Here is a 27,309-nt window from a genome sequence, read left to right as displayed (position 1 = left end):
GAAGAAATTTTGATGTCCCCTGCGAGGAAATGAATACCAAGAAATTTTTTACAGAACCTATTTAGATGACTCTCTGCACTAAGGGAATGAATGCTGTTTTCTTCCAGGGCAGTTTGGTATCTCACATAAAGGGTAAGGACATAACTTTCAGTCAACCCCAAGGTCTTAATCTTGATAGGGAGAATACCTAGACAAAACCTTCCCCTCTAAGAAGTGAAAATAGATATTCTTTTCCTTCCCTCCCCCCTTTTTGGAGGAGGGAGGGCAAGTTAATTGGGGTTAAGTGACTTGCCCAAGGTCACACAGCTAGTAAGTATTAAGTCTCTGAGGCCAGATTTGAACTCAGGTCTTCCTGACTCCAGGGCCAGTGCTCTATTCATTGTGCCACCTAGCTGCCCCTCCTTTTCCTTTTCTTTATTGTGTTTGAGTTAGGGATGAGCTTTTGTAATCCCTGAGACAGGCAAAAGGGAAGGAAGTCTCTACTATGTGCCAGGATTTGTGCTAAGTGCTTTGCTAATATTATCTATATAAGTTAACAGCAATAATAATAATCACTTACATTTATATAGCCCTTATTATGTGCCAGGGGTTTTGCTAAGCACTTTATAATTATCTCATTTTATCCTCACAACAACCCTGGGAAGTAGGTGCTGTTGTTATCCCCATTTTACAGCTGAGGAAACTGAGGAAAACAGAAGTGACTTGCCTAGGAATATACAACTAGGAAGTATCTGAAGCTGGGTTTGAACTCAGGTATTCCTGACTCCAGGCCCAGTATTTTATCCACTGTGCCACCTAGCTGCCAGGAGGAAAAGGGAAAGTAAGGGAAGAGAAAAGTAAGCTCATTTACTAACCCCCCTATTATGTTGCAGGCACTGTGCTAAGCACTTTACAAATATTATCTCATTTGATACACACAACAGCCGTGGGAGGTGGATATTTTCATTACCATCATTATATAGTTGAGGAAACTGAGGTAGACAGAGGCTAAATGATTTGTCCTGGATCACACAGTTAGTAAAGCCTGAGGTCATATTTGAACACAGTTCTTCCTATCTCCAGGCCTAGCATTCTATCCACTGTACTACCTAGCTGCCTCTATTAACCTACTGGAACTACATTACCATGTACTTGAAAGTATATACAGTTCTTGCTTAAGTAAGTTTGCATTATGGCAAATTCAACTTTAAGTAGTGATTTCGGAAAGAAATCAACATTAAAAAAAGCCCCCAAACCAAACAAACAAATAAAAAAATGCCAACAAAACCCTATGTTAACTTTACAATTCAGTACTGTGCCCTCTCTCTCCATTCCTACACTTCCCTTCTACAGCCTCCCATTCACACCCCCTACCACCAAAAAAATCGAAAATAAAATAAAACCTCCAAGTGAAAGCAGAACTGACTGAAGCATGGAGAGACCACCACTTCTGGGGCAGGAATCAGGAGCTTGGCTTGAGAACTCCAGTGCTGAGAGAGACATTTGCGTGGCCTGGGTGCCCAGCCCCCTCATATGTGTTAGCCCCGCATATCTGCACTGCCTCTACATGGATAACACATGTCTGTCCCTGGCCTCCACGTGTCGTCTGTCCTCTTCTGTCTGCTTCGGTGTCCTGCCCATGTCTGTCCATTAAATGTTCTTCTTGGTTCTGGCCCAGTCCGGTGTGGTCCTCCTGTTTTTACATCTCTGTCCCTGGCCCACACTACTATTGAACAGTGTGCCAGTCCTCTCCCTGCCTACCTACCTCCCTTCCCTGAGTCCTCTAGCAAATTCACATTAGTAAAATCACTTAAAGTAGAGGTCTGCAAAATGGTCCATTTAGGTGTGAAGAAAGAACTGTTTGTATAGGCAAATGTTAATGAATGCATTAGATCACAAATAGTGCCACTCCTGCTTTTCCTGATACATTTTTACTATGAAACTCTGGGGAAAATATTCAAAAGTGATAATGCAGAGCTCTGCCAAATCACCAGAGAGCTATTCAGGTTTGGGGATTATAGACACTGGCAAACATAAACTAGTAAATTTTCTGAGAACAGCAAATATTAAACTGGGGAGAGTGTATACATGGGCAGATTGCTTGAGTCAATCAGTCGCCCTACCTAAATTAATTAGTGTAAATTGGTACAAATACTTCCAATAAATTGGTTAATAAAAGGTACTGAATAAATGGCAAGTAGGGAAACTGAACCCAGAACCTGTGCTATACATAGATTATCCCACCTGAGTCTCATAATAAATAACCCTCTGAGGTAGGTATTGCAGGTATTGTTATTATATCGATTTTACAGATAAGAAAACAGAGGCTCTGGGAGTCTGAATAACTTGCTCACGCAAGATAGTAAGTGTCAGAGGCAAGATTCAAATTCAGCTCTTCCTGACTTGAAATCTAGCAATCTGAGAAGACAGGCAATATTCAAATTACCCTGTTCTGTCTTATTGAGAAAAATTTTCCAGATAATATTGTTCATTAATATGTGATGATTAATATATAATCAATATATGAGACAACCAGTAAAGTCCAGTTCTCTTAGGTTTTAGACACCCCTTAAGGTAGAACTCATTTAACAGTAGAAAACTGATAACAATCACAAAGTAAAGACAATCACAAAGTAATGATGCATAAATGTTGAGAAGCCAGAAGAGAACTAGAATTCAAACATAGATTCACATCCCCAATTGATAAATGGTCAAAGGATATGAACAGGCAGTTTTCAGAGAAAGAAATTAAAGCTATCTATAAGCACATGAAGAAATGCTCTAATTCACTATTGATTAGAGAAATGCAAATCAAAACAACTCTGAGGTACCACATCTCACCAGTCAGATTGGTTAAGATGACAAAACAGGAAAATGACAAATGCTGGAGAGGATGTGGGCAAACTGGAACACTAATGCATTATTGGTGGAGTTGTGAACTGATCCAGCCTTTCTGGAGAGCAATCTGGAGTTATGCCCAAAGGGCTATAAATACTTTCATACCCTTTGATCCAGCAATACCACTCCTAGGATTATATCCCAAAGAGATCATAGAAATGGGAGAAAGACCCATATGTACAAAAATGTTTATAGTAGCTCTTTTTGTTGTGGCAAAGAATTGGAAACTAAGGGGGTGCCCATCAATTGGGGAATGGCTGAACAAGTTGTGGTATATGCATGTTATGGAATACTATTGCGCCATAAGAAACGGGGAGCAGGCGGTCTTCATATTTACCTGGAGAGGCTTAAAAGAACTGATGCTGAGTGAGAAGAGTAGAACCAGGAGGAATGTGTACACAATTACAGACACAATGTATGTGTGATGACCAACTTTGATAGACTGGACTCTTCTCAACAATGCAGGGATATAAGTCAATCCCAAAAGACGCATGATGGAGAGAAAAACGTGCATCCAGAGAAAGAACTAGAAAGAACTAAATTTATATCCAGGTGGAAGCAAAATACCTGATCTTTTTCGTTCTCTTATTTGATTTTATGTCCTCTTTACCATTTTTCATTCCAACTGGTACAATCCATCCTGATAACCTGACCATTGTATAATGTGAAAGTATTTACAGATCCTATACTTGATAATAAGCCGCCATGGAGGGAAGGGGAGGGAGGGGGACAAAATGTGAAATTCAAGGAATTGTGGAATTGAATCCTGTAAACTAAAAGGAATCAAACAAATTAATAAATTAAAGTTTAAAAAAATAAAAAAAAATAGATTCACAAACCATTAAGACCTTTTTTTCCTCAAATCCCTACAAAAAGTCTTCATCCTACTACATTTTAAACTCTGATTTATCAGTCCAAAGATCATGATAACTTCAAAAACTTTCCAAGTAAAGTCAATGATATTCCAGTCTAATGGTGATTCGAAGATATACATTGGGAAGTAGAATTAAAGGATTATTTTTGGCAAAAAACCAACCACACTTATGCAAACTACATTCTTTTCCATTGAGTTTCATGTTAATAAGTGATAGGAAATGTAAACCAGAAATAATCATTTGAGTTCAATGGCCCAATATTCTCAAATATCATAATGTCATCTGGATAAAGGATGTTGTTGAACAACCTTCATGATTCTGCATGAATTACTATAACACCTTAAAAATACAAGTCATTTCTCACTTTCCATTGTAGAAAAGCTAATTCTCTTATTTCATTTGAAGGGGAAGGAAAACAACCTCTTTTGGAAAGTTTCAGAAGTCAGCATAGACTAGAATTTTTTTTTCTGAGAAAATGAATATGAGAATGCTTAATTCCATAAACCAACTTTGCATTTTATAATTAAAACATTTTATTTAACTCCTAAAATACATAAAACAGTTCCTCCTCTACTTCTGAAAAGTTTCTGTGAGGTTAAAACAAATCCATAGAAGTGAAATCATTGCAAGAAAATGTCAAAGGAGTTAATATCTTTATTAAACTAAATTCTCTCTTTTCTGGCAAATGCCACTTTCTTATTTAAGTAGCTATAAAACCCATAAAATATCCGTGTTCCTCCACCATATAGTTTCTACATTCAGAGGCTTAATTAAAGCAGAGTTAAAGTATTATTATAGGCCTTGAAATCTGGAATAGGTTATGCTTCTCCCTTCAGTCCTCCATCACCTTCTAGCCCCATAGGGTTAGAGAGATAGCCTGGGAGAGAACTTCATGAAGGGTCAAGTTATTTGAGGTCATGGTAAGGATGAAACATAGGATATTGTAAGGGAAGTCAGAAGGAGATGTGAAAAACCAATAGATTATGATCAGACGGGGGGACTTCATAATTCTTGAACATAGGGTGCACATTTATTTATCATGGCAAGATCAAGTGTATGACCATCTTTGTGTGGGCTTGAAGTTGAATGGAAGAAGAGATCATAAGAGGCAAGTAGGTTGAGGAACTGAGTGGTTAGAGTATTTGAGGGAGAAACAATATGTATGTTGAAGTGCTGTGGTATTAGGGAAGGAATTGAGGAGGAAAGAAAAAAAAACTCATTGAAGAAGGAAATGAAGTGAACTGGAGATCTATAAAAAATAGCTACCAAGATTTTGATTGGGTGATAGATATGAATACCATAAACCTCAAAGGGAGAGAGGTTACTGAATGATGCAGGAAGTGGTAGAATCTGGAAGTGCCACTGGGGAAAAAATATACAAATTCCCCTACCTTGAGTTGAGGGGAATAAGTGAAGTTGCAACCAGTATTGGAAAGGGTGGCCAGGGAGGCTATGTCAATGATGTCTTGTAATGATCAAACTATGAGTAATAGACTGAAATTGCTGAGAGGCAAGTTTTAAATCTAAGCAAAAAATCCTAATAATTAGAGTAAGCCAAATGTGGAATTGATTAATTCTCTCTCTCGACCACTTCAGCATATATAACAGATTCATTTTCAAGTCGTATTCAAATGTACTCTGTACTAGATGGCCTCTAAAGACCCTTTTAATGCTAAGATTCTGTAATTCTTTAGGAAGAAGCGAAGGGCAACATTCTGATCCCCTCATTTGTCCAACTCTAGAAAAACTCTAACGTCTCAGCCAAATGAGCTGGCTTTTGAATAGAAATAGGCAGTTGGAGTTGTAGACTATTTTGGTTGTGCTCTGAGCAGTTCATTACTCTAACTTCCCAAATGTTCATTGATAAGGAAGTAATGTAGTGTAGCGGAATGGACATTTGGCAGAGTATAAGGAGACTTTCAATTCTTGTCTGAGTTCTGTCATTACTAACAAGCTGCATGACTTTGCACAAAACTCTTCTTTTCTGAGCCTCAGTTTTATTATCTATAAAATAGAGTCAGTTTGATTGAATGATCTCAAAGAGTTCTTTACAGAGCTGACATTCTATGATCTCCCTCAGTCATGATTCCTTCTAGTGAGTGTAATGAGATAAGCAAAGACAGTTACGATATTATAGCTCTAAATAACTTTGGTTTTCATGTGCCTGTGACAGTAGGTCTGTTTGTGATCATCAAAATCTATGACTGGATGTGTATAAATGATGTAGGTGGCATTTAAAAACCTAAATTGGGGGAATATATATTTATATATGCTAGTTTTTACCCTTGGATGGCCTTTTCATGAGAGCTGGACAAAATCTACCTGTGGCTTTTTCTTCATGATGGCAAATGGTGACTATGGTTTTGCTCAGGGTATAATCTATTAATCTCTTTGGATTCCTGTAGAACTGGCGGACCAACTAGCTAGCCCAGTTATATTGTTTCTGGCACCTCATTCTTGTATCATAAGTTAGTGGTTAGTTGGTTAGTCCTGATTGTCAGCTTCAACCATGTTTATGGTCATCACAGTTGCACTAAGAGAGACATACCTAAGGCTCTCTATCGGTAATAAAATGACTGACTATAAAATTTAATCAGAAGGAAAGGCCAGTATCCTCTGTCCTATGAAATAAATAAACCTGAATTCTTTCCATCTCTCATATTCAATGTAAAGAATTCCATAAATAATTGTTGTCCTTATTGATAAAAATATATATTTGGTCTGGGATAGAACTGATATATCCCTCTGCTCTGGGTAGGGGGTGGGCATAGGGGCAAGTATGGGAAGGATACATTTGACTAGAAAATGATTATTTTCTAGTAAATTATATAAGTGGATCATACACACATGCATCTCCTAGCTACTAACAATTTCTATCTAGCATATCAACATTTCAATATACACATTCATATTTACAACTAAATTAATTTCATATTATCTCTAAATCATCATCTAGAATCTTTCACTTGAATTTCTGAAAAGTAGATAAATATTAGTGGGTGGTGAGATTCATGAACATGCTTTTGTTTTTTTATCCCATTTCAGAAATTGTTTATTTAACTCAGAGATTCTTAACCTGGGGTCTAGGACCCTTAAGGGAACCACGAGGTTTCAGGTAGTCCATGAACTGAGAAAAAAATTACATTTTTATTTTCACTAAACTCTAATTGAAATATAGCATTTTCTTCAATTATTTTAAAACAGTCTGAGAATCTGTCCACAGGCCAAAGGTGTCTATCTCACACACACACACACACACACACACACACACACACACACACACACACACTCACTCACACACACAGAGGGAGAGAGAGAGAGAGAATGCTAAGGACTGCTGATATAGCCTTTCTTACATGGCCACTGAATAAATCATAAAGAGTAGAAATAAAATTTAATCAACATTTATATTGTACTTTCTGGTTTTTGATGTAGATTAAATATATATGATTCTTCTTTGATCCTCACAGCACTTTGCTATAAGTACCATAGGTGTTATCACCCCATTTTATAAATGAGAAACATGAAATTCAGAGTGGCTAAATGACTTACCCATGGCATACAACTACTGACTCCAAAGCAGAATTTGAACCCAGGTCTTTTCCTACTAAGTACAACACAATTTTTACTATATCATGTACCCCTCTAAGTAAGAGTCATCAGACTCAATTTATATCTTATAGTTAAACCTTAGATCAGAAGCACACTAGGCATTTAATAAAAGCTTGCCAGTCAATTGATTGACATGATATTTTCCATTCAGTTGAAAGTAGGCTGAATTTAGAGTCAAAAGGGAGGGGCTAAAATCTTGATTCTGTCACTAGCAACCTGTGAAACTCTGGACGAATCAATTAACCTTACCAGGCTCCAGAGTCCTCAAATGTAAAACAAGGAAACTGTACTAGATAAACTTGAAGTTCCTTTCTAGCCCTCTTCATCTTTAACCTACCCAGCTTTGAGGAAATTTCAGTTCTCTGTTCAGTTTTTTTTGGGGGATAAATAATAATAATATTTATTATTAATAAATATAAATAATAAATTTATTATTTATAAATAAAAGCAGCTCTGAATATTTTTGACTGAGTATAGGTATCTTTTTAATTTTCAAAAATAATATACTTAGGATGCTCTAGCAGTCTTTTAAAAACCTCACTAGCATTATTCATACAACAAAATTTAACATAGGCAATGACAACCTATAGCATATGTGCCACAGATATCACTTGAGATAAGATTATATGTGCCACAGAAAGCATTTGAGATAAGTTTGAGACAAATCTGCAATAAAAATTTGAAATGATAATAGCCTCCATTTATATAGTGTTTAAGGACTGTACTTCCAAAGCACTGTGTGTGTGTGTGTACACATACACATATATAATCTGATTTTAGCTTCATAACAACTCTATGAAGTAGATACTAAAATATTTCTAGTCCCATTTGACAGATGAGGAAACTCAGGGTAAGAGGTATTAACTGACTTGGCTACAATAGACCACCCAAAGTGCAAAGTATATACAAATAGCAAGTAATTTTTTTTTTTTTTTGCTTTTTAGAGGGGGGAAGGCAGGGCAATTGGGATTAAGTGACTTGCCCAAGGTCACACAGCTAGTTTTTGTGTTAAGCATCTGAGACTGATTTGAACTCAGGTCCTCCTGACTCCAGAGCTGATGCTCTATTCACTGCACCACCTAGCCACCCTACAAGTAATTAAAAATTTTTTTAAACTTAAATACACAATAAGAAAAGAAAAAGAAACATTATAAATTTAAATATTAAAATTTGAGTACAAAATAAGGGGAAAAAAGCATTGCCATGGGCACAACAGAACATGAGAGGACTTAAAATATGCAACAATAAATTCCCATTTCATGAATGCATATGTAATAAACGCTACACATTGTATTTTGAACTGTCGATCTTTTCTTTGCTTCCTTGTAAGTTTCCTTTTGTTCTCTGCAATACACACAAGTAATTTAAAGCAAGGAAAGTTTTACAACAGCTGGCATCAGAAGAGGAGGCAGCAGCTGATTTGTGTGCTGAAGGAAGCCAGAAATTCTGAGTCAGAAAGTAGTACATTCCACTCCAGGTAAACCAACTGTTACAAAGCAAGGATGTGAAAAATAATGTATCATGCATAGTTAGAAGACTAGTTTGACTAGGATGGAAAGTTTATGAAGGGTAGTCATATGAAATAACATGGGAAGGGTAAGTGAAGAGCTATATTATATATATAGATATTACAGAGGTCCTTAAAAAGGTCAAGAATTAAAAAAAATTATCACAGAAATGATAGTCATTGAAGATTAATACTATTAAAGTGATTAAAACTTTTTTGATAATGGTCTAAAGAATGAGTGATTCCTTTCAAGTATTTTATTTAAAAAAAAGTTTGAAAAAAGGGAATCCAGCATGCAAAGTAAGTAAACTCTAATGATAGAATAACAGGTATTATTGTTGATTATTTGGGACAGAGGCCTAATTATACTTCTTGTTCCTATGTCCAGTTCTGGGATTTTAAAAAGTGGAATGTACATGTCAGGTGTATAGGAACATTGAAATATAGAAGAAATATGGATTTGGAGTTCTACTCTTGACTCTGACATTAGCTATATCACTTTGAGTGAGTAATTTAATATCTCTGCAATTCAATTTCCTCACCTATAAAATGGTGGAGGTGACTTAGATGATCTGAGGTCCCTTTTAGTTCAAAGGATCAAATTAATTAATATTTTTAAAGCACTTTGTATATCCTAAGTCTACTATAAATGTTAGCAATTATTTTTATTAATATGCAGTTAATAATATTATTCCATGGGTCTATGAAAAGCCTTCCACTATCTGACATCTTTTGTTAGCTTAGCTGCCCTTAGAAGACTAAGACAAAGAGTCTGCTATTAAAATTTTTAACTGTTATGTAGGGAATAGTATTCATTTGACTAAAGTCAAATGGCAACAATACTGACCTATTTGGCTTTAGGAGAAATCAGTCCTTCTAGTCCTTTTAAATCCTTAAGTATCTGAAAAGCATATTGTCAAAACTGAAAAATAGGAAGAAGGAAATCAAATAAAAAATAAAGAGAAAACATCAAAGATGGATAAAACCAAGTTGCTTAAGCTATTTGGTTTTAATTTATCTAAATCCTAGGAGATTCTGAAAATGATAGATAGGAATCTCTGGGATTTTTATTCATATTATACCTCTGAGTGATATACAACAAACCTTACCTTTTTTTTTTTTTTAACAAGAATGCATCTGGGGTGAAGTGAAATTCATTACATCAGGTGAGCATTGACATGATGTAGTGAAAATTGGTGGAAATAGCACTTGGTGGCAAATGAAGAGACCTATATTATTTCCTGGCCTTGTCACTAACTGGATATTTGTCTTTAGGCAAGTCACATAGCTCTTTATTCTCTGATCTCCATCTCTAAAAATGGTATATTAATACACTCCCAGCTCACTTCATAGAGTTAGGAAGATAAAATCATACAACATAAGAAAACACCTTGAGAAACATAAAAATAACAAAAAAATCAAAATTGGATATTGTTTAATTATGGTAATTAATTTAACCTCAAATAAGCATATGAGAAAGCATTGCTCCTTTTCTGTTCATAGTTGCATGACTATGGGGGGTAGAACACTTTATAAAATGCCAAATGACTTTGATGTGTTGGTTAGTTTTGATTAATTGCTTTTCTTTTCTTCTCTTTTTCATTCTTTTGCCTATAAATTATGGTGCTCTGATAGTGAGAGGGAAGAAAGGGATACAACTGGAAATTTAGGTGATATAAAAACAAAAAAGTATCAATAAAATATTACAAATTATTTAGAATACTATATTTACCATTGAATATTAGAGTTCTGGCCTTAAAGTCAAGAGGACCTGCATTTAAGTCCAAGATCTGAAACATACTGGATATTGCTTAACCTAGATAAGATATCTACTTACATTGTTAGTAGTTTTCTCACCCAGGGGTTTATTATAGCTATCAGGTCACAGATCCCTGTCTTTATAAATCTTATGTATTATCTATCACTCATTGATTCAACGATTCAACTATACATATTAAATTCCCACTAAATGCAATGGATCATATTGGACAATTGGGAAAATAAAATAATGTCTTATTCGATTGTAGGTAGAATAAGATATGAGCACAAAAATAAAATACATACATGCATATGTACACACATATGTATGTATGTTTAGAATATCTGCATTTATCTAGTCTGTCTACCATGCTAGGTGTGGAATTTGTCCACATCTCAGCCTTTTAAGAATTTTTATCTTCTTTCAAGTCTCAGTTCATATGTCACCTCATCTGTTAAGTCTCTTGAGCCATAATCTTCCCAATTGCTACTGTTCTCTCACTTCTCAAATTACCTCAAATTTATGCATCTTTGTACATATACTACTTCACCAATGGAATACAGAGGTAGGGACTATTTCTTTTTTTTCTTTGTGTTTTCTGAAACTTTACATGGAGACAACAAACTAAAGTATTTTTAAGGTAAAATAAACTGTTAATTATGTAAAATACAGTAATTTGCTCCAGTTCAGTGGAAATATTCAGTGTTAATTCAAATAACCTGGTCATTTAACTGGAATATTTGTACTAATCTGCACCTAACTATATTATGGTATTTAGTTATGTTGTATTACTAACCAAGACTTCCGGCAACAGTGTAATTGCCTACAAAGAAAGAGGTAATATGTTCAATTGCATGATCATATTAAAACATAAAATCATAAATCTATATCTTGGAGGGATCTCAGAGACCTGTTAGAGTAACTCTTCCTTTTACAAGTGAAGAAATTGAGGTTCAAGCAAATTATGTAACTTATTCAAGATTAGAAAGGTAGGAAGTGACAGAGGATGAATTTTAACCCAGTTCCTTTGACTCTAAAAGTAATGTTTTCCCCCATGGTACCAGAATGTCTCTATGTCCAAGAGAATGTCATTGTGGAGGAGTGATAGTCTACTTAAAATCTAGGAAAGAGACAGCCAGCAGAAGAACAACAACAAAAAAGAGTTTATTAGAGGGTCTCCAGATTTTTCCAGTGGGGTTGGTGCTCTTATCCTAATACTGGCATTAGTTAAACAGACCAAAAAAAATTATTACCAGGGAGACCAAGGGCATTTATCAGAATTCAAGGTTTTGGAAATTTTCCATTTAAAAGACCCAACTCCCTTTGCTCTAATTCTGTTCTCACCTTTTTACCTAGAAGTTAGACTCCTGGTTGGACCTACTTATTCCATGGAAGTTCCTTGTACAACAAACCAAATTAACGAACTAACCTTATGGTTTGGTTCTCTGCAAAACACATTACCTATGTGAACTTTGCCAAGTCAATTGATTTTTCTAGGTTTCAGTATCTTCTACTGTAAAATGGGATAGTTGGGCTAAATGATCTTCAAAATTCCTTCCAACTCTAAAATCCTATATATTTGCACAGTATCATTAGTTACTGTAATGGTAATGTAAGTGGGAAGATCTCTTCCATACATTAATAGGCCCATGTGACCTGCTTAAGTCATATGAAAGCCTAAGACACATGAGTTTGAGTCACATACTGCCTGGGGTAGGAGGAGCTTGCTGATGGGTAGAGCAGGAAGAGTGGAAGAGAGCTGAGAGGAAGTTGGTTGGAGCAGTTAGAGCTGAGGGAGAGAGAGGAAGCAGGCAGCAAGCTGTGAGTGAGAGGATGTTTGTTTGTGGGAAGGCCCTAGCAGGGGGCTTGATGATGGTGGTGCCCCCTGCACTATTATTGTGTAAGGATTTCTTTGTTCACTATGATGGATTTGGCTTTCTGGTGTTGGAATTTAGCTTTCTGGTGTTTGAATAAATGTTTTGGTTTTGTCTTCTAAGTGGAGGACCTGTTCTGTTATATTCTGTGATTCAGAATTATGCTGGCATGTTCATAGCTGCCATAGGCACTGTGAATATTGCATTGGCACTACTCTTATCTAGAGTCTGATTATAACTGTTTGGGCCAGTGAAATCCAAACCCTTAACCTTAAGACCAGATCCTTGATCTGTGCTAACTCCACTAGAATGCAGATACAATATTAGAAGGTATTTAGACCTCTTCCTTTCATCCATCTTTTAGCTCCAAAAATACTTAAGTAAGGATATAAGTTATGTAGAAGAGATAGGAAGTAAAGAGAGACAGATTTCTAAGGATGTTTACTGTGTGTTGCACTAGTTGAATATTGTTAATGGAATAATGGATCATGACTAGACTTCATGCTCAAGTTGTAAGGACATTAGATATCTTTTCAGATCAGCATGCTCTTTTTTTTTTTTTTTTTGCTTGGGGAAGGCAGGGCAATTGGAGTTAAGTGACTTGCTCAAGGTCACATGTCTAGTAAGTGTTAAGTGTCTGAGGCCAAATTTGAACTCAGGTCCTCCTGACTCCAGGGCCGGTGCTCTATTCACTGTGCCACCTAGCCACTCCCATGCTCTTTTTTTAAATTTTTTTTTCATCAAATATGGAGATGTAGAAAAGGGTCTGATAAAAATGAATATAACTGCTATTTCAAAAATTAGATTTGCAAACAATTATTTTCTTTTACCATTGTCAAAGCTCTGCTCCTAATCTAAGAAATAAAACACTCATATGGAAAAAATTCTGAAGAAGAGGAAGATAAGGCTGTTTGACTGGCTTGCCAGACAGTCTGATGACATGGATACACCTAATAGAGTGTCCATTGTGATGAAAATTGTGTTTTGTCTGTCTAAGAGATATTCAAAGTTGCTGGGTGGAATATTTTATTGTCTGATTCCATAGGAACTAAGCCTATTGTAAAAGGGGAAAAGGCTCTATTAATGACCAGAATTCTAGAATTGGGAAGAATAAGTGAATAGGGATCTCTGTGAATAAGGCAACTCAATATAATCTCAAAACCTTTCAGAAAGTTCCTCTCCAAGGGTGCTATACAGGTAAGCTGAAGGTTTCTAACATCTTTCTTATATACTGTTCAAAATTTCCCCTATTTGCACTTGAACTATTGCTTTGTTGTTATTGTTTAGTCATTTCAGTTGTCCACTTTGGGTTTTCTTGGCAAAGATATTGGAGTGGTTTGACATTTCCTTCATTTTTATAGATGAGGAAATTGAGGAAAACAGGATTAAATGACTTTCCCAGGATCACAATGCTAGTTAAGTATTTGAGGTCTGATATGAACCCACAAAGATGAATCTTCCTGACTCCAGGCCTGGTACTCTCCTACAACTACATTTAACCTTATCTGCTTTACTTTGTTGTATGGGATACCAACTACCCATCCCAAACTGTGCCCTACTATATCCTCAATATCAATATTCTCATTTTTGATCTTTCTCATTAGCACTAACCTGGGTCTAGGTCCTCTTTGACTCCCATTTCTATTACTACATCCATTGATCATCCTTCAAAAATCAAAAACAAATTGAACAAAGGGTTATGTCTCTGGTATTATGGACTTTCTTTTTTGGACTGTTCTGCTTCTCATTGTCTTAACAGAATCACCTAGGACACTCGTTGCACAGATGAGGAAATTGAGGCAAAGAGGGTTAAGTGACTTGCTCAGATTCACACAGTAGGGCTCTTGACTCTGAAACTGGTTCTTTAGTCACTTTTCCATGCTGTTACTCAACAGTCATAGATAAATGGGCAAAAACAAAACAACTCTCACTTTCAAGGATATTACAATCTATCAGACATACATGTCCTCATCTGTGTTATCAGTGTTTAAATTCTGGTGAGATAGCCATGTCCTGAATAAAAAAAATATAATCAAGAAGGGGAGGAATGAGGAACAAAGTTCTAGAAAGGACTTTGTTCCCTCTCTGTACACTCCCTCACACCACTCATTGTCATTCCTTTATCTTCTTTCATTAAATTAGAAAAGTTAGGCATTGGCTATGCCACTGGAAGCTTTTAAAAACAAAATTAAACCAAACTAAGCCTTCTGTGTACCAGAGATGGTGAAATAATTCAGTTTGAAATTTTGAGGCATTCTAGAAAGCCCAAAACTATGTGCAATGTGACTCCTATGGGTTGAGGTGAGGAAATTATCTATCCTTTTCATTAGCCATAATACCTCACAGTACTCCTTGCCCCATAGGAGACACTAGGAACACTTTTATTTGATGATTTGAGTTAGTTCTAGGCAGAAAGCAGAGATATATTTTCTACTCAGATACAAAGAAAAAGATACAATATTCAAGGCAGAAAACAGCTTCAAGAAGATAGCATACTGATAGCAATCAGTCAACAATAATTTATTAAGAACTAATCATATGTTAGGCATTGTGTTAAGGATCTGAGGTAATAAATATAGAAGGCCTGTGTGCTTCTTGAGTGCTGGGACTACCTTTTGCCTTTCTCCGTAGCCCTAATACTTAGCACAGTATCTGGCACATAGCAGGCCCATAATATAAGCTTTCTTTTTTTTTTAATATACATATTAAATCTGCATATTAGATAGAATGGTGACACAGTGGCTAGAAGGCTGGGTCTGGAGTCAGGAAGACTATCTTTCTGAGTTCAAATCTGGCCTTAGACACTTATTAGCTATGTGACTCTGGGCAAGTCACTTAACCGTCTTTGCCTCAATTTCCTCATCTATACAATGAGTTGGAAAAAGAAATATCAAACCACTCTATTATCTTTGCTAAGAAAACCCCAAATGGTGTCATAAAGAGTCAGAAACAACTGGAATATACAGAACGGATGAAAGGTCATCTCAGAGGAAAAGCACACCCACTGGGAAAACTATGAGTGGCATACTTCAGAAGGTGGAATTTGAACTGAATCCTCAAGGAAGCAATGTGAACTTAAAAGGTAGCATTAAGGAAGTAGAATATTACAAACATGAGGATAACTAATATAAAGGCATGAAGATAGAAGATGAAGTGTCATGTACAGCAAATGGGGGTGGGGGTGTCAAACTACCCTAGAGGGCTAAAACCTGCCCTCAGTCTGTTGTTGTTGGTGGTGGTGTTTTTAATGATGGCAGTATCTAAGAATGCTTTTAAATTTTTAAATAGAATATTTTATTTAAAATATATTTTAAAATATTCTTAGCTCCCTGGCAGTACAAAAACAGTCAATGGGCTACATTTAGTCCTCCAGTAGTAGTTTGCTGATGCCAGCTAAAGAGAGAAAACTAATTTTAGCAATAGAAAATTGAGTTGCAGAGAAGACCTACCAAGACCAATTAAGAAACTTACCCAGAGGAGATACTTTACCTAGTGTAGAACAGCATAAGGATTCCATAATAAGAATGAAGAGAAAGGACATATGGAACTTGCAATACTGAAGAGGTGAGATCCCTTGGTCTCATGCGGTCCCTTATATATGTACCTTATTATACTTAACATCTAGGTTTGTGTCTGTTACCCCAAAGATTTTATGTATATTTATGGGACAGTATACACCAGATTTATGGAGAGGGGGATGTTTTGTATCTTCTGGCCTTATTATGCTATCTTATTAAATTCCTTAGCCTTGAGATAGTTTTTTTCTATTACCTAGAGGTAAAAGTAAAGGCTTATGAGCTGTGGTTAGAGGTCTAGACCCAGAGAACTAATGTTTTGAAACTTGGAGATAGCTTCCCTATGGAGGATCCAATGTATGAGTACAAGTTGGAGTAATAGATTACAGAAGGAATACTATATACATCTATATATACATATATGCAATATATATATACATAATATCTGCACATTACATATAGGTATACAATACTATATACATACATATATAGCATATAATATTATATATTTATATATACATATATGCATTGTTTTTTTAAGTATTATTTTGTTTACAGAGTATTTAAGGTTAGAAACTCCAAGCTCTTTGCGTCAAATATTACCTTTGCATGATTAAAGCCTATTACAATTCCTTTAGATACAGTGAACACCCTATAAAGTTGTTTCTTGAGTTTAGTAGTGACTACTCTATAGAGATACTAAAGGGTAGGGAACTCTTAAATCAAAATGTTAGAAACATTAGCTAACTGAAGATTAATCAGAAATTTTGATAATTATAGAAGAAAAGATGACAAAAGTCAATGGGAAAATATGACTGACTATAATCAATCAGTAAACAGATATTTTTTTTTTTTACAAAATTAGTCTACTCCAAGAATTTGTAAGACTCCCATAGAAGAAAATGATACAAATACTGTTGTTAGGTATTGCAAAAGCAGCCTCTAAAACACATACATGCATGCACAAAGTTTTTGTTTGATATGTCAAATTTAGCAGTATCATATTTGTCATCATTATTATTAGTTCTGAACTCCCCAGCACTTTCTCAGAATATTTTTGTAATTTCACCAGACATCTGAGTACTTTTTTTTTCTTTTTGACACTTCACTATTTACAAATTTATTTTAGAAGGCAGTAGATGAAGTCTTCCCTTACAATAAATTAAAAAATAGCTCTGATACATTCATATGCATTCCACAAACACATATATATATCTATTCTATAGTTCTGTTTGATTTAATAATCCCTTATGGGGCAAGGGCATCTGACACTTGATTTTCAGCTTTTCCTGCAGCAATAGTGGTGCTGTCAGTTGCAATAACACATGTCAAAAAGGAAGAGTAGGTTACTATATCTCTGAACTATTTCCTAAACATTACAATGGGTTAGAATTAATATCTCCAGAAAGACTACATTATTATCCAGTGGCCACTGATGAATTTTTCCTCAAACATGGTAAAAAGTTAAAAAAGAAAACATACCTCTGTTCTAGCACAGGACACATCTATTATAATTATTTGGTTGTTGTCACAAGCAGAGAATGTCTGGTTGATGCTTGCCTTTCCAATTGCCTTTGATTTTAAGACCATTTGTTTCTTCTTCTTTTTTTTTTAATAAGCAGTTGGGGTTAAATAACTTGCTCAAGGTTATACAGCCAGTTATTTCTGGGTGTGGTACTGAGCATCTGAGCCCGGATTTGATCAAGGTCATCCCGACACTGGAGCCAGTGCTCTTACTCACTGTGCTAACTGGCCGCCCCCAGACTATTTGTTTCTTAATAATACCAGAGTAATTCTCTATATAAGAAGAAAATGGCATCTCATTAGTCATACTGTGGCCCTGAAGCAGGAGCCTAAACACAACTGATGACAATCAAGACTGTTCTCAGTCACAGAGGTGATGAATTAGACCATTTCATCCTCAGTGTTTTCAGTCAAAACTATTTATTTGGACTTTCTAGCTACCTCCTATTATTTTGGTTTCTGTAGTTCATGCTACTGATTATCTTGAACTGTGTGTGTGTGTATACAGTGTCTATGTAACTATCCACATATGTACTATATATGTACACATACACTTACACACATATATAAATTTGTATAACATATGTAAAACAGATCTGAAAAAAAAACTTCCATACAATTATTATATTAGTTCCTTTCATTTCCCCTCACAGTCGTTCAGACACCAAAAGCCCAGCAGTAGAGTAAGAAAGAATGGTATTTGGGAGCCAGTGTTCCTGATGATCAAAGGGTGCTTCTATTTTTCCTACCAAGGAGAATGTGTCTACAAAGGAGAATGACTTGGAGGGAGGCAGAAATGGTTAGAATTATTGAAGGACATGCTAAGTAAAGAGATACTGAAAATACCTAGCTGTTTATAAATAGTGAAGCCACCAGGCCTAGACAAATTACATCCTTTTATACCCCTTAATACTCAAAGAAATTGTGGATGGGATGCTAAATTTTATGGCAGAATTTAGAGATCACGAAATCCTGGTCCTCCACCAAAAGACCCTCAAACCAATTTTTTTTTTTTTGGAGATAAATTGCAGTTAAGTAACTTGCCTAAGGTTACATGGCTAGTTTTTTTGTGTGGGTGTTAAGTGTCTGAGGCTGAAACCGAACTAGGGTCCTCCTGACTCCGGGGCTGGCGATTTACTCACTGCGCCACCTAGCTGCCCCAAACCAATTTCTATAAAGTGGTTTTAAAGGTAACATGAGAGTAGTTGGGAAGATGAATGAAAGGTTTTAAAAAGACAAAATAGAATATATTGACAGGTTGGGGTGGGAGGTCCTAGGGGTAATGCCTAAAACCTCTAATTCAGTTCTTTGCCAGATTTTGAGAATACCTATTTCAATTGTAGGTATTTATTATGTGTTAGGTTCTGGGAGAAAGAAGACAAAATGAAATGATATACAGAGTTTGGAAGTTAGAAGCTGCTAGAGAGAGAAATTGGGAGAGAAGGGATTCAGTTACCAGTTTAATTGACTTTTTATCCAGTCTCAGTTCAAATATATTTATTAAATGCCTACTGTTTACAAGCATAGGACAATGAATAGAGTGTTTAATAGGTTTAAAGTAAGGAATTCTTGTATAAAAATCAAATCCCCTTTTCCCTCCAGTTCTCCTGCCTCCCTCCCCCCATTATACTGACTAGCTTTGTGGGAGGGGTGTGATGGACTTTAAACAAATGCCCTCTTCAGTCCCTCTTTCCCCATGAAAATAATGTTATGAGAATTACTCAAGTAAAGGTTTGTGTGTCTCAGACAACTCCCCTGGACTTAACTATTAAATCTTAGGGTTGGTTGTAAACTCAAGGAATCTGGAGGAGGGAATTAGTTGCTTATGCTGATGAAATCATAGATCCTTAGAGTTATATGTATTCATCTATTTGTTTGTTTGCCTTTTTTTTTGAGGGGGGAGGGTAGGGCAATTGGGGTTAAGTGACTTGCCCAAGGTCACATGCTAGTAAGTGTTAAATGTCTGAGGTCGGCATTTGAACTCAGGTCCTCTTGACTTCAGGGCTGGTGCTCTGCTCACTGCACCACCCAGCTGCCCCATGTATTCATCTATTACTCAGGCTCTATGTTATATGTGGGGGAGAGACAAAGATAAAGTTAAAATCAATTCTTTAGCCTCAAGAATTTTACATTCCACTGGAAGAATATGGCATGTAAACTCATAAATACAAAATTGCTAGAGTAGACAGGGACTAACTGGGCTCCTTACTTATGCTTCATTTTGAGAAAATAAAATGTTGATTTTATATTTGATTCCATGTTGTAATCAATTCTATTCTATAACTGCTTGAGCTTTGTTTCTGTCTCTGAGTTTAGAAGTTCTAAGTACAGAAGTTAAGCTTTCCTTTCTGAGTTAAGTTTAAAAGTTGTTTTCCCTATAAATCACTTTAATTGAAAGAAAAACTGTTATCTCTGTACCACTAGCTACCCTTGTACAATTGGAAGAAATGTGTTATCCTTGAGGAATGCAGGCATATGGCAGGGAGTCTGGTCTATTATCTTTGCAGAAGTGGCTATCTTCAAAAAAAGTCTGGTCTGTTATCTAAGTGACACTAACTAGCCATGCAGGTGGACACCACCAATAAGCTTTCCATGGTGACAACATACATGGAGTGGTTGTTGCTAGCCCTGAATTCTAGACTTCCATCCAATTATATTGTTTTCCATTATCTATGGTACTTCAGATTTTGTAACCAATCATCTTGTTTTCCATCCAAGATGGTTTTTTGGTTTGTTTTGTTTTCTTGTACTTCCAAAAACTATATGAATGTTAGTAAGACCTACCTCAAAGTCTATTGGCTGGCTGAGAGAACCATTTTATTGGTAATTGCTAGCCCTACAAATAAATTGAATGTGCTCAAAACTCTGTGACTCAGTTTGCTTTAATTTGAGTAATGACAATTTTATAATGAGGATTTATTATAATAATGAACAAAATTGCCACAGTTTCTGTTGCTGTTGTTTTATAAACAATTTCTTATGGCTCTATGTTTCATGTGCACCGAAAAGATGGCTATTCTGCCAAATGAGAAATGCTCATTCTAACCCCAAGTATATTACAGGAGAGAAGAGAGAAAATCAAACACCAAAAAAAAAAAAAAACCCTAAAAAAAACCTCTGTCCCCCCTTAAGTCTTATTCTAGTTTTAAATAAAATATGTCCTTATTAGTCTCTCATCTCTCTAAACATAGAGTTACCTAACAAGAAGTGTGCATTTGACACATTTCTTTACCTTCCTATCTTCCATCTAAAGATATTGAACGCATAACAATCAAGGGTTTATGGTTTTTCCATTGTATAGGAGCAGCTTTTGATCTCAGTTCCATAGTTGTTGTGGGACTTAAGTCTAACAAAGCAAAGAAAGGAGTTGACAGTCGTGAATTTCTATTTGTAAATACAGAAGGTTCCTAATATGCCATAGCATGAGCTGTGTTAGAAAAGATCATTTGTCTTAACTCCAGGAAAATTCATTTGCATAAGTTCTTTGGAATCCATTTCCCATAGAAACAATGCTGTACTAGTATTTAGCTTCCCAGGACAACAGCTGATTATATAATCTATTAGACCACTATGTGATGGAAGTGAAACTCTAAAAGAACACAAATTACAATGAATCACTATTTCAAACACTCTTTCCAGGAAAGAAATATAGTCAGAGACCCCCAGATACATATTCCCCACCTTTTCAGTGATGTTTTCCCTGATAATGGCATTGATGAGTTAGGAAAGAAGATCTCACTTGCACCAGTAACTTTAATCTCTATACCTACATGAAGAAAGACATCTCAGTTTACCTTCATGAGAGGTCATCTTTTTAAGTTGACCATACTCCAGTTTTAAAATAAAAGATCGCCATGCCACCCTTATTGTGTTTATTGTACCAGCAAAACAATAGAAAAAATAGGGTTTTAGTGGTATTTTATTTATTTTTCTATATCTTATGGTACTTATATTTTCAAAACAGATGATTAAAAATAATTATCAGCTCACATCATGCATTAGTTTTCCAGATTAACTTTTAATCTTTTATTTTCCTACCTTGTTTGAAAAGATGATAATTTTCAAGTTCAAAGTTACCTTAGAAGTCATCAATTCCAATTTCCTCATTTTTTTCATAGATAAAGAAAACAAGGGCCAGGAAGTTTAAATAATAACCATGCTCTCTACTTCGAGTCCCATGGAGTTGCTTTATACTGAAGACAATACCTATGAAAAGTCAGAAGACCTGGCTCCCAGAAGCCAAGACGGGAGTAAGAAGTCACTCTCACCCTTCCTTATTGATCACTGAAAACTCAGAAAATAACACCCCAGGAAAAGCCCTGGAGCCCTGGAATAGCTGAACAAGATGGGGTACAGCAGTTCTATAGCCCAGGAAGGATTAACAGGATTGGGGGATTAACAGGAAAGGCCCCTTTCACTCTGGGGGAGAGGGAGCAGTACAGGATGGGAGATGTCCCAGCAAGCCAGTAGTGAGCCCCATTTCAGCAAACCAGGGGGAGATCCTGAGCCTCAAGGTGGTGGAGCAGGCAAGCACTAACAGGAGGACCCCCTGAGTGCCTGTAATGGTAATGTAATTTGAAGTTGAAGATTTCTTTGTGTTGGCAAAGGTAGCAGATACTTAGCACTTAGTAATTGATCAAGCCTCTGTTGGGGAAACCGAAGGTATGAACTCCTGTCTCCTGTTGCTGATGTAACAGGAAGGGGTTGGCTGAATGGAAGCTAATGCTATGTGTATATAAGGAAAGCCCCAGAGAAGGAGAGTTAGATCTTCTTGCAGCAGATTGCTTAGAGGCAGAAGCTGCAGCTGCCAGGGAGGCTGAAGAGGATCCAAGGAGACTGGAGAGAATGATTTTGATTTTGAAAACCTGGATGGAGTGATTTTGATTTTGGGAACCAGCTGAAACTTCTGATGAGCTGAGGGCCAGCTGGAGCTGCTGAGGCTGTTGAGGATTTCCAAGGGCCAGCCAGAGCTGCTGAGGAGCTGCAGAGGATTTCCAAGGGCTAGCCTGAGCTGCCACAGACTGAGGAAGCATGACTGTGATGCTGGTACTTTGCATGAAACTGTTTGTGGCTTTGTTAAGCCTTGTCTTCCCAGGAACAGAGACAGTGAAGGATTTCAGATGGACTGGACACTGTGAGCTCTAATGTGGAGCAGGAACTGCACAGAGAGCTGGACAAGGACCTGGGAGCTGTCTGCCTCTGAACCCAGGTGAAAGTTTGCTGAATTCAGGTAGGATCTGGGACCATGGAAGGGGACAAGGGAATCTGAGAAACTACCCCAGGTCAAGCTGAAAGAAGATTTTACTTGGATACTGTGTACTGATTGAGAAATTGTAAATTTACTAGTGACCTAGGGGTGGAGGGTCTGTGTATTTTCTAATGATTGAATAGTGAATAATGAAGAATGATAGATTGACTAAATGATTGCACTTAGTGACTGATGACTGAATAAGTAATTGATTTGTAACCTAGTATGCTCCATGAGTGCAAAACTTTGACTATTGTATTTGTGATTGAATTAAGGATTTTGTTAGTTTGAGTTACTAAATGATTCTTCTTTGTTCAAAACTTTGTGACCACTGTAGTGGAGACTATGTGGCTATTTTCTGTGATAAGTTGTGAATGTTATATTTTGATTTTCTATGATAAACTGTAATATTGTGAATGTTGTACTTTGATTTACTGTGAATGTTTTGCTTTGATTTGTTATGGAATAAATAGAGTGTTCACTGTACTGTGTAATTAGAAGCTTAAAAGATTTTCACAGTGGCATTCTTCTGGAAAGCTGCTCATGTGTGGCATTACAGTGCCTCAGCACACTGGTTCAGGAAACCACCAAGTGCACCAGTGTTCTCCAGCAGCCAAATCTGATGCTTCAGCACAATTCCAGGAAGCCTTGGTGAGCAGGTGTCCTCCAGGGGTCTGAATCCCCACCTCCACACCAAGAGCTCGAGTGTTGCTTACCCAAACTCAGCACTATGTAAACTGCCAGACCCCTACAGCCTCCAACTGCCAGAATCTGAGGGTCCAGCACACAAAACCAGTGACCAGGTCCCAGGTTCCTAGCACAAGGAGCTTGGGTCAGTGTTCCCTCTTTTCTAACAGGAGAGCTCAAAAGTAAAAGCTAGGAAATAGGTAAACACTATGATCAAGAAGCAGAAACAGACATTGAGCATAGATTCTTATTATGGGGACAGGGAAGAAAAAGACACAAATTCAAAAGAGAACATCATTGTCAATATACTGACATCTGAAACCTCAAAGGGGAATAAGAACTGGTCACAAGCTCAAAAAGCCTCCTTGGAAGAGCTCAAGAAGGATTTTAAGAGTCAAATAAGAGAGGTAGAATAAAAGTGGGGGAAAAAATAAGAGGTATGCAGGAGAGGGTCAATAAATTGAAAGAGGAAGGACAGAAATTGACTATAGAAAACAAGCCCTTAAAAAATACAATTGGCCATATTGGAAAAAAAATACAGTGAAGAAAACAACTCCTTAAAAATAAAATTGACCAAATTGAAAAGGAAAAACAAAAACTCACTGAAGAGAATTCCTTATAAAGTAAAATGGGTCAAATGGAAAAGGAGGTACAAAATATAATAGAAGAAAACAATTAAAATTTAGAATTGGACAAGTAGTAGCTACTGACTATATGAGAGATCAAGAATCAGTCTAACAGCAACATAATGATGAAAAATAGAAGAAAACATAAAATACCTCATTGGTTAAGCAACTGACCTAGAAAATAGATACAGGAGAGACAATTTAAACATTATTTTCTACCTGAAAACCATGATAAAAAAAAAGCCTGGAAAGCATCTTTTAGGAAATCATCAAGGAAAACTACCCTGAGGTCCTAGAACCTAAAGGTAAAATAGCAATCAAAAGAATCCACCAATCACCTCCTGAAGGAGATGTCAAATTGAAAATACCAAGGACTATTGCAGCCAAATTTCAAAATTTCCAGGTCAAAGAGAAAATTCTTGCAAGCAGCCAGAAAGAAACAATTTAAATATCATGAAACCATAGTCAGGATTCACATGACCTTGCAGCTTCTACTTTAAGAGATTGAGGGGCATGGAATATGATATTCCATAAGGAAAAGGAACCTGGATTACAACCAAGGATCAACTACGCAGCAAAACCGAGCATACTCTTTCAGGGGAGGACCTGTACATTCAATGAAATAGGGGACTTCTGAACCTTCCTGATGGAAAGACCAGAACTCAACAGAAAGTTTGATCTTCAAATACAAAACTCAAGAGAGGCATAAAAAGGTAAACAGGAAAGAAAAAAAATCAACATATTATTAATAAGGGCAAACTGTTTATATCCCTACAAGGGAAGATGACATTTGGAACTCTTGAGAAATGTATCATTATTATGACATTTAGAAGGTGTATACGTAGACAGAGAGTGTTGGTATAAGTTGACTTTGATGTGATGTGAAAAATATCTAATTAAGTGGTAAAAAGTGATTGTACTGGGAGAAGAGAAAAGGAGGAGGCATACAAGGATAAATTCCATCATATGAAAAGGCACAAAAACCTATTACAGTAGAGGGAAAGAAGAGAGGGAGATGAGCATTGTTTGAACCTTACTCTCATCAGATTTGGCTCAAAGAGGGAGTAACATAATCAGGTATATAAATCTAATTTACCCTATAGGAAATAGGAGGGGAAAGAAAAGGGAAGGGTGGATGCAAGGGAGGAAAGAAGTATTATGGGTAAAGGGGAAAAAAGGAAGATGAATGATAGAAGGGTGGGCAGACTGAAGGAGATGATTGTCAAAAGCAAAACTCTAGTAAAGAGGGAAAGGGAGAAAAGAGAGACAAAAACATAAAAGGGGGGAGGGGATAGGATAGAGATAAAGACACAGATAGTAATCATAATGTGAATGGGATGAATTCTCCCATAAAATGAAAGCAGATGGTAGAGTAGATTAAGTGGATTAAGAACCATAACCCTACAATATGTTGTTTAGAAGAAATACATTTGAAGCAGAGGGATAAGGTAAAAGGTTGGAGCAGAATATATTATGCTTCAGCTGAACTAAAAAAAATAGGTATACAATCCTGATCTCAGACAAAGTAAAAACAAAAATAGATCTAATTAAAAGAGATAAGGAAGGAACCATATCTTGCTAAAAAGGTATCACAGACAACAAAATAATATCATTACCAAACATATATGCACCAAGTTGTATAGCATACAAATTCTTAGAGAAGTTAAGTGAGTTATAGGAAGAAATAGATAACAAAACTATACTAGTGGGGGACTCAACCTCTCCCTCTCAGAACTAGATAAATCTAACTGCAAAACAAACAAGAAAGAAGATGAGGAGATGAATAGAATTTTAGAAAAGTTAGATATTGTTGACCTCTGGAGAAAATTGAATGGTGATGGAAAGGAATATACCTTTTTCTATGTGATACATCGTGCCTACACAAAAATTGATAATGTATTAGGGCATAAAAACCTCAAAATCCAGTGCAGAAAGGCAGAAATATTACATGCATCCTTTTCAGATCATGATACAATAAAAATTACATGTAATAAAGAGCCATGGAAAGATAGTCTAAGATTAATTGGAAACTAATAATCTAATCTAAAAGAAGGAATGAGTCAAACAATAAATCATAGATACAATCAATAATTTAATCCAAGAGAATGACAATAATGAAACAGCATATCAAAACTTATGGGATACAGTGAAAGTGGTTCTCAGGGTAAGTTTAATGTCTGTAAATGCTTAAATTAATAAAATAGAGAAAGAAGAGATCAATGAATTGGGCATACAACTAAAAAGTTAGAAAGAGAACAAATTAAAAATTCCCAATTAAATACCAAATTTGAAATTATGGAAACCAAAGGGGAGATTAATAAAATTGAAATTAAGAAAACTGTTGAACTAAGAAATAAAAGAGTAGATTTTATGGGAAAAAACAATAAAATAGATACACTTTTGGTTAATTTGATTGAAAAAAAGAAAAAAAGAAAATTGAAAAAGGTGAATTCACCACCAATGAAGAGGAAATCAAAGCAATAATTAAGAGGTATTTTGCCCAACTGTATGCCACTAAATTTGACAATCTAAGTGAAATGAAATAATACTTACAAAAATATAAATTGCTCAGATTAAGAGAAGAGAAATAATATACTTAAATAACCCCATTTCAGAAAAAGAATTTGAACCAAAGAGATTAATGACCTCCCTAAGAAAAAAATCTCTAGTGCCAGATGGATATACAAATGAATTCTATCGAACATTTAAAGAACAATTAATTCCAATACCATATAAACTATTTGCAAAAACAAGTGAAGGAGTACTACTAAATTCTTTTTATGATACAAATATGGTGCCTATACCAAAATTTGGAAGAGCCAAAACAGGGAAAGAAAATCATAAACCAATTTGCCTAATGAATATAGATGCAAAAATTTTAAATGAAATAACAGAGAAGAGATTACAGCAACTTATCTCAAGGATAATACACGATGACCAGGAAGGATTTCTACCAGGAATGCAGGGCTGGTTCAACATTAGGAAAACTATCAGCATAATTGACTGTATCAACCACAAAACTAACAGAAATCATATGATTATCTCAACAGATGCAGAAAAAGCTTTTGACAAAATAAAACACCCATGCCTATAGAAACCACCAGAGAGCATAGGAGTATATGGACTCTTCCTTATAATGATAGGTAGCATCAACTGAAAACCATCAGCAAGCATGATATGTAATGGGGATAAGTGAGAAGCATTT

At 36.0% G+C, this 27,309-nt stretch overlaps 1 protein-coding gene across 1 annotated transcript in view; it reads right to left on the bottom strand.

The window, feature by feature from the left end:
• Positions 1-25,976, bottom strand: part of CSMD3 (CUB and Sushi multiple domains 3) — a 795,885-nt gene extending 769,909 nt beyond the window's left edge. Inside the window, exons 1-2 of the mRNA XM_069081309.1 lie at positions 25,958-25,976; positions 11,427-11,453 (exon numbers count right to left, since the gene is read on the bottom strand). Coding sequence (XP_068937410.1) covers positions 11,427-11,453; positions 25,958-25,976 — 46 coding nt within the window. The remainder of the gene's footprint in view (positions 1-11,426; positions 11,454-25,957) is intronic.
• Positions 25,977-27,309: the final 1,333 nt, after the last annotated feature.

The sequence above is a fragment of the Petaurus breviceps genome, unplaced genomic scaffold (genome assembly GCF_028583685.1).
Source record: "Petaurus breviceps papuanus isolate PSGF00001 unplaced genomic scaffold, PetGlider_PUasm1.0 98, whole genome shotgun sequence".
Lineage (NCBI taxonomy): Eukaryota > Metazoa > Chordata > Mammalia > Diprotodontia > Petauridae > Petaurus > Petaurus breviceps.
Note: the sequence above shows the minus strand (reverse complement) of the source record. Positions and strands in the feature narration are given on the sequence as shown.